Source organism: Oratosquilla oratoria, unplaced genomic scaffold (assembly GCF_046742065.1).
Source record: "Oratosquilla oratoria isolate Oo_2021 unplaced genomic scaffold, ASM4674206v1 SCAFFOLD53, whole genome shotgun sequence".
In the NCBI taxonomy this organism is placed as follows: domain Eukaryota; kingdom Metazoa; phylum Arthropoda; class Malacostraca; order Stomatopoda; family Squillidae; genus Oratosquilla; species Oratosquilla oratoria.
Window position 1 is genome coordinate 1,432,501 of NW_027467717.1, and position 9,472 is coordinate 1,441,972.

A 9,472-nucleotide genomic window follows, 5' to 3' on the forward strand; every position below is an offset into this window, starting at 1 on the left:
ACACACACACACACACACACACACACACACACACGACTCGGTGGCGCAGTTGGTAGAGCGATAAACTGCTAGCATGGTGGTGCCCGTAGTGCTTGGTTCGAATCCTGCCCAGGGCCGAAATTATTTCGGTACAGCTGCGCTTCGGGTCGTTACTCTGACTCTCGTGGGCGGGGAGTTGGGTGTGTGTGTGTGTGTAAGGTCATAGCATTACCCATAGATCGGACCTACGAGCTCTGAGCTCTCTTCCAGGAGGGAAATAGCTGTCGATCACGAGTCCAACACGTGATCCAAAGACCAAGTGAATACACACACACACACACACACACATATATATATATATAAATATATATATATATATATACATATATATGTATATATATATATATATATATATATATATATATATATATATATATATATATATATATATATACATATATACCTTGGTAAATACTACTGCGGTATCGACCGCGTCACGGCGTCACGCGCAGTGGGGGGGGGGGGTTCTGGGAGGGCCATGCCCCCCCCCCAGGTTTTCAGATGGCCCACCAATTTTAATATTACAAGAAACGCCACTGGCTATGACGCCACCACTTCGGAGTTATACTGTTTCCAAGCATAGAAGCGCTGAATACTGAATTTTTCTTCACCCCATCATTGAGCCGACAAAATTAGATGACGTTGCACCAATATAGTGCAAGCACAGTGCTCCTGCTGCTGTTGCTGTTGAGTTCTTCAGGCATGGGGGCATAGAAAACGTTATATATATATATATATATATATATATATATATATTATATATATATATATATATATATATATATATATATATATATATATTGATTACCGAAACTTCACACACTTGTCGGATGGCTCTTCTGAATCTAAAAGCCTCGGTGAAATTAAGACTACATTCCACACCTTGCGAGTTGATGTCGAGGAATGTCTACAAGTTCTAAATCACCGTTTACGTTTGCATCCTCCATAGCCTAATGGTAGCCTCCTAACCTAATGGTAATATTCGCGCAGTATAGGGATTAACTCACAGTGGCAGAGTTATCTAATATATTGTTCTTGGGAATAATATTACACTGAAAGAGTCAGTGAGGTAGAGAGGAGAGAGGTCAGCAGGAGGAATGGTAGAAACTAAAAATGTTCATTATTTGTTTTCCCTAAATTAGTCTGTAATAATAAAAGAATGATAATTGACTCTAGCTCGTAAGGATGTCAATAAAGTTGCGAAAATATTAATTGGATAATAGTCACGCAGTCATAACATCTACAAATGCACCTAGCAACAGTGACTCGTGAATTTAAATGAGAGCGTTAGATTATTGCAAGCAATGTGCGATAACGAATTTGCCATGCACCGTTACACAGACTCTACCCTGCATGACGTCGATGCCATCGCCCGTATATTATGCACGCCGCATAAGTATTAACCATTTATTGAAGTGTGCCCAATCTGCCCCACCCTGCTATAGCTCCCACTCCCCGCTTAACTCAGGGACCAGGAAGACACGACCGCGTAAGGAAGGAAACACCAATCCTCAACACCCAACAAACCATCTCTCTCTCCACAGGAGCACAAAACGGACCCCACGCTATATACGGCGTCTATACGGCGCCTCCTCGGCTATGCCAAGGTGTAGCTGAAAATATATACAGCAGAAGCCACCCCGAAACTGCCCTACCGAACCGTCTACCACTTCCTCCCTCGCAAGTTAAATGGAATACATACCCAAATATAGCATTTACTCTGGCTGGGATCTCACTGCCTTCTCAACAGCTGCCTTCTCCTACTATAACCATCACCCTCCGTCCTCCGCACTATAAATAGTAGTTAACGTTAACTGTAGAGTGCATTGTTTTAATTAAACGTCTAAATGATTTTTTTTAAACACGTAAGGAGCGATTTAATTTTAAACCTATATATACATGCAGCTATTAATATCAATGTAATTTCTTAAGTAAAAATAAATCACCGCTTTTTGTGATCACTGTACCACTTAAGACATGTTCTTGTGCAACTGAGATATTGCAAGGAAAGTCCGGAATCAAATACCATGGACATCATATGTTCTAAAAATTGCTCTCGTGTAGTTGTGATGACAGGAGAGTAACACTTAAATTTACCCGCCTCCCACCTAAGTCAAGCTCGCCAATTGGAACTCACGTCGGAATGACGTCACAGAAAGTTGCAGCAGCATTGGCCCGCGCCTGATGATTGTAAAAATTCTCGAAGCTTCGCCAGCCAACGCACAAACAAACTAGATCACTTGAGCGCTGGTTTAAAAACGAGCTCCATAGCTCAGTCAGAACGGCCAGGACCATAACTTTGAAAGTGTGTTCATGTTTAGAACCTACCTGTGATTCCCAAGGATCTTACTCCAGCAGAAGCGGTGAAAATACAAGGTACGTGTGGCACATCAACTGCTTTGAGATTCTTAAGAAGTCATATCAAACAATAACGTGACAAGTTAAAATGAAATAACTGTTCTTCTCGTTCTCACGAGTCATGGAATAACATGTTAACCGGTATTTTGTGGTTTTCAATGCTAGGGTTTATATATATTACATTCTATGGGATATCGTCATCATTTCATCATACTACAAATGCAAATGCTGATTGGGAATTCAGTGCGACAGACGTTCTTGACGTTTAGCGTAACGCGCAGTTGAATTATTTTCTATATACGATCATCCACGAGGAGCTAAGGTAATAGGAAGGATGGGGTGTATGACTACCTCCCATAAAAAGGGGGGAAATGTTCTTGATGTGTAGATATATAGGTAGACGATTAACGCATAACTAGTACGTTCTTAGCACAGATGAAGACCCACAGTTGTTTACATACACCCACACAGTGACATTTTGACCTTGACATGGCGACAAATGGTGACGATCAATATTTTATATTTTCATTGAGTCTGGTTCACAGTCTTCGTTTGTGGAAATAACGGGACCTACAATAGGAGTGCTAATATCTTAGATGTGTTTGGGAGGTGATCCATCGTTTGATATTTTCGGAAGAGAGATCTAGTAGTTTTCGTCTGATAAATCTGTACTAATTCATTAATGGTAACGTCAGGTGGAAGACATAATTTCTTCTGACTGTGGAGGCAATAGTAGTCTTAATACAAATCGTTAAAATGTAATTCTGAAATAAGTGGTTTTCATCATTAAATGACTGGAAGGCGCTGTATGAGACCAGTTTATTTTCTCAACTCACACTAGTATGTTTTCAGCCTAAAATTATTTTTTATGATTATTTATTATTACTATGATGATGGTAGATATTGGTAACTACTGGCCAGAATTCTGAGGCAGCGTTTATTTCCCCTGTGATATTTATCTGATGCGGCCTTTGCAATTATCTAGTGTGACCTGGAAAAGTCCGGTTTGTTTGTTTGCAGTGTGCTATAACCAACAGGATACCGTAGACCACAAATCTGGCTAAATGTAACAAAACTTTAACATGACTTACCCAAAAATCCAAGGCGGGACTACAGGCTTATGGGCACCTTAAACATTGAAATTAAAGTATGTAAAGAATAAAAATTAAATAAATAAGATAATAATAATTCAAAGAATGATCAAATCAGTTTCATCTGAGAAATATGTTGGATTACGGCTATAAGAATAACATACACACACACACACACACACACACACACACACACACACACACACACACACACACGTACGACTCGGTGGCGTAGTTGGTAGAGCACTGAGCTGCCACAATAGTGGCCCGCAGCTCATGGTTCGAATCCTGCCCAGGGCCGAAATTATTTCGGTACCGCTGTGCCTCGGGTCGTTACTCTGACTCTCGTGGGCGGGGAGTTGGGTGTGTGTGTGTGTGTGTGCAAGGTCATAGCATTACCCATAGATCGGACCTACGAGCTCTGAGCTCTCTTCCAGGAGGGAAATAGCTGTCGATCACGAGTCCAACACGTGATCCAAAGACCAAGTGGATAGACACACACACACATCCACATATCCACATCCACACACATCACAGCTGGGGATGGAAGGATGGCGTCTTGATAACCAATACCGAATACTACCAATGAATGAGATAGAACATGGATTATGCGTCCGTTAGAAAATGCTGTCGGTCGCAGATTGACCACTCAGCAGCTGATGTACGCAGAACACGACCTCTTCCTCCCTCATACTAGATGGCAAACTAAAAACATTTGGATTGGAGTTTCGAATCCATATCAGAGGAGAAAAAAAAATCGTGTATGTTAATCTCGTATTACGGTAATTCAACGTGTTGCTAAGGGCGTTTTTACTGCCCCCTTAAAAAAAAAAAAAAAAAAAAAAAAAAAAAAAAAAAAAAAATTGTGCAGACCACATAAAAGAGATTTGTGTTTATTTTTGCACCATATATTCACACTTCATGATTGTACTGCCTAAGCATTATATTCCAATGAAAATTTTAGACTTGTTTCACAGTCAGTCGTAGTTTTGAAATGTGAACAATATCTTAAATCCAGGATTATACCTCCACATACATACATATATACATACATACATACATACATGGGGCGTAGGTTATCTTTAATACACACCTAGTTAAACACCACAGCATTATTACAATTATCTTCTTCCTAATATTTTCAATTCTCCTCACTACAGTTCTGATTTTGGGAGGGTGATCATAAACTAACTGTCCAAAGTTATCCATTTTAATAACACACAATTTGACGTTTCGACTTCAAGGTGACATTCTCAAAATAACAAATTACAATCCAACACAACACAGATGAACAGACACAGAACAACTACATTTTCACAGACCGAACAAGGCAACCTTCAGTCTGTGAAATTGTAGCTATTCTGTGCATGTTCAATTGTGATGTGTTGAATTATAATTTATTATTTTGAGAATGACTCCTTGATGTCGAAACATCAAATTGTGTGTTATTAAAATGGATAACTATGGACAGTTAGTTTATGATCATCCTCCCGAAATCATTTCAGTATCGCTGTGCTGGGGGTCGTTACTCCAACTCGTGGGTGGGGAGTTTGGTGTGTGTGTGCGTGTAAGGTCATAGCATTACCCATTGATCGGTCATATACGAGCTCTGAGCTCTCATCCGGGAGGGAAATAGCTGTCGATCACAAGTCCAACACGTGATCCAAGACATGGTGAATACACACACACTGGAACATAGAAGAGATAGCGGTGACTTGCTGACCATCTAGATAATCATGAGAGACACGGAAGTCCATGATAGAGAAGTCTTACTAAGTTGGGATAAGAAAAATACAAAGGGACATGAAGGGAAGTTCAAAAGGGACGGTTATAGAAGAGACTTGAAAAAGAACAGCTTTCCACACAGAGTGGTGGATATATGGAACAAATTGGACGAAGCAATAGTGCGTGCAAAAATCATACAGGTTTTTAAAAGCAAATTAGACTCAGTGGGATAAAGAGACGGAACCCCACTAGCGTAGCTCCCCTTCCCGTAAGATACTAGATAAATACAAGGTAAACACACACACACACACACACACACACACATATATATATATATATATATATATATATATATATATATATATAAACAGATACTGAATGGTCTCTAGTACCCTGATAATCTTATCAAGCACATTAACTTATTTCTATTTCAATTCCTCTTGATGGCTAAGTTGATTAAGTCACTGTCCATTTGTTGCGTATCGGCTAGGGTCGATTCCTCAGCCTGACAGCGTCTCAGTTTCCGAATATGCTTCCATCCAGCTACATACTCCTGTTGATCTCGATCGTGTTTGCAAGGATTTAAAATGGAAACAAGTTAATGTGTTTGATAACATGAAAATATATGTGTGTGTATGTAAAATTAGTGGTTACCCGCATAATTAAGGGTAAAGTTAATGACGTTTTCTGAAAACTGTGGTCAGATTTTTTTTTTTTTTTTTTAAGGGTTTTTTTTTTTTTTTTTTTTTTTTTTTTGGGGGGGGGGGGTTCTACTCGTTGTTCCTCTTGCAATGTGTCCTGTGGAAGTAACTGGGGATAGAGTTCACAAGAACATTTCTATTGTGGGCATTGGTTATGACAGCTTTCTCTTCATAAAAGAGAATTATGTTATAGTCACTATAATTAGAATGCCAGCGCGATGTTTTTCTTTGAGGAGATATTCTTTCAAACAATTCTACTAGTTGGTGGTTGGTATACACATGAACTTCACATCATAAACATGTGTATATATATATATATATATATGTATATATATATATATATATACTATATATATATATATTATATATATACATATATATATATATATATATATATATATATATATATATATATATATTTTCAAATTCAAATGTGTAAGGTTGCATGAATGTCTCCGTAGCGCATACGCGTTTGTTAATATTCATGGGAACAACAAGGATAGTAACTTCAATTTATTCTTGTCCTGCATCCGTTAGGGCAATGAGAATATATGAAAAAAAAAAATAATTATAGTACATAATCCATGTTAGTATTGCAAAACACAATATATGTATGGTCAAGTCGCTTGAAGGTGGTGGAATATGAAGGCGATCCAGGATACCACATAAAAATATGTAGGTCAAAGGCATAAAAAACTGACCGTAATATAATAAAAAGTGTATCATCACCTGCATAATGTTGCAAAAGTAAAGCCTGCCTCCCGCCCCAGGGTATATATAACTAAGTGCCCAAGCAAATAAACGAAGTATGGATGGGATGTTGTCTTCCTTTCTACGGGGTTCCCCCGTTTTCGTGTTCCTCAATGCTAACGAAGGTGTGTTGCCTCTGCCCGGCAGGTAGGACGTCGAGATGGCAGCTGCAGCTCCTGCAATCGGCATCGACCTGGGCACGACTTACTCATGCGTCGGAGTGTTCCAGCATGGTAAGGTGGAGATCATCGCCAACGACCAGGGCAACCGGACGACACCCTCGTATGTGGCCTTTACGGACACGGAGCGCCTCATCGGTGACGCGGCCAAAAACCAGGTGGCCATGAACCCCAACAACACCGTGTTCGACGCCAAGAGGCTCATCGGGCGTAAGTTCGACGATACGACGGTGCAGGCGGACATGAAGCACTGGCCCTTCAAGGTGCTGAACGACGGAGGCAAGCCCAAGATCCAGGTCGAGTTCCGTGGCGAGATTAAGACCTTCAGCCCGGAAGAGGTGTCATCCATGGTGCTGACCAAGATGAAGGAGACGGCCGAGGCCTACTTGGGCAAGACTGTGCGGGACGCTGTCGTCACCGTGCCCGCCTACTTCAACGATTCGCAGAGGCAGGCCACCAAGGACGCCGGCACCATCGCTGGACTCAACGTTCTTCGCATCATCAACGAGCCCACGGCGGCTGCCATCGCCTACGGGCTCGACAAGAAGGTGGGTGGGGGCGAGCGTAATGTCCTCATCTTCGACCTGGGCGGAGGCACTTTCGATGTATCTGTTCTGAGCATAGACGACGGCATTTTCGAAGTCAAGTCAACAGCCGGGGACACGCACTTGGGAGGCGAGGACTTCGACAACCGACTCGTCAACCACTTTGTGCAAGAGTTCCAGCGCAAGTACAAGAAGGACCTCCGGACCAACAAGCGCTCGGTCCGTCGCCTGAGGACGGCCTGCGAGCGCGCCAAGAGGACGCTGTCGTCCTCCACCCAGGCCAGCGTCGAGATCGACTCCCTGTTCGAAGGCATCGACTTCTACACATCCATCACGCGCGCTCGCTTCGAGGAGCTCTGTTCGGACCTCTTCCGCGGGACACTCGAGCCCGTTGAGAAGGCCATTCGGGACGCCAAGGTGGACAAGAGCCAAATCCACGACGTCGTCCTCGTGGGAGGGTCAACCCGAATCCCCAAGGTGCAGAAACTGCTCCAGGATTTCTTCAACGGCAAGGACCTCAACAAGTCCATTAACCCCGACGAGGCCGTGGCCTATGGGGCGGCCGTCCAGGCCGCCATTCTTCATGGCGACCAATCTGAAGGAGTGAAGGACCTACTCCTCCTGGACGTGGCCCCGCTGTCCCTGGGCATCGAGACAGCAGGTGGCGTGATGACGCCCCTCATCAAGAGGAACACCACCATCCCCACCAAGCAGACGCAGGTCTTCACCACCTACTCGGACAACCAGCCCGGGGTGCTCATTCAGGTGTACGAGGGCGAGCGCACCATGACCAAAGACAACAACCTCCTCGGCAAATTCGAGCTGACGGGGATCCCGCCCGCACCAAGAGGTGTGCCCCAGATTGAGGTGACTTTCGACGTCGACGCTAACGGCATCTTGAACGTATCGGCCACCGACAAGTCCACCAGCAAGACCAACAAGATCACCATCACCAACGACAAGGGGCGACTGTCCAAGGAGGAGATCGATCGCATGGTCAACGAGTCTGAGCAGTATAAGGAGGAGGACGAGAAACAGCGCCAGCGGATCGAGGTCAAGAACAGACTCGAGTCCTTCTGCTTCACCGTCAAGAGCAGCCTGTCCGAGGACGGCGTGGCCTCCAAGGTCTCCGCCGACGAGAAGGATCACGTCATCAGGCTGGCTGACCAGACGCTCACCTGGCTTGATGCCAACCAGCTGGCAGAGAAGGACGAATTCGAGGATAAACTCAAGGAGCTCGAGCAAGCTTGGCGGCCCCTGGCCTCCAAGATCCACGGAGCGGGTGCGTCGGCAGGAGGGGCTCAGGGTACCAGTGGTGGACCCACTGTTGAGGAGGTAGATTAAATCTGCCCTGCCCTGCCCTGCCCTGCCTTCCTTTCTTCTACAACTGTAGAAAGAAGACGTTTCACGGCAATGTTGTGTAGACGTGGAATGTTCATTTAGTTGCTATGCAATGTTTTACTAATCAATATAGGCAGCAAGGAAGAAACACCTGTAAAGCTATCAGCCCCCACTCCCTTTTCTTTCGCTGTGTGTAGAGGACTGAGGAAGTTCTTCTATTCCTTATATGGGCTTCTATTGTTCTCTCAAATCTGCAATCTGTCCATGTTTTACCCAAAGATTTACTTTCAAATATGTCTTCGCCCGAACGTATTATGAGGCGTTTTCTATATAGAAATAAAGCATCACAAGGCTGGTGATCTCCTGCCTCATTTTTTTTGTGATTTTATTTCACATGAACAACAGAAATTACATTCACTGCACATCTTAACGAATGTACCTGAACCAATCATCACAGTTCAACTTACTCCAGCTGAAGTGTGAAATAAATCTGTGTAACTGTTCATCATCGTTTACATTCCCTTCTGTTAGAAAGTATGGCTTGCCAAAAGACAGCGATGTTTGATCCCCAATTTGCTACGCAGGAATTTTTAAGTTATTGTGACGCGCACCCACCTATGAAGAGAAAGGTACGTCTCCATCTTAAAATGACGACATACATCCTGCGTGAGGCAAGTGTCTGAGATATGCAAAATTCGCACAACCCCTTCTCCGACACAAGATGGACATCCCAAGATGATGTG

The 9,472-nt window shown here is 43.3% G+C and overlaps 1 protein-coding gene across 1 annotated transcript; it reads left to right on the top strand.

The window, feature by feature from the left end:
* The first annotated feature begins 2,229 nt into the window (after positions 1-2,229).
* On the top strand, positions 2,230-9,232 carry LOC143023636 (heat shock 70 kDa protein cognate 4-like). The gene is made up of 2 exons (XM_076182219.1): positions 2,230-2,415; positions 6,812-9,232. Exon 2 carries the CDS (start codon positions 6,825-6,827, stop codon positions 8,730-8,732), a length of 1,908 nt encoding a protein of 635 aa, XP_076038334.1. The 5' UTR covers positions 2,230-2,415; positions 6,812-6,824; the 3' UTR covers positions 8,733-9,232.
* The last annotated feature ends 240 nt before the right edge of the window (positions 9,233-9,472 follow it).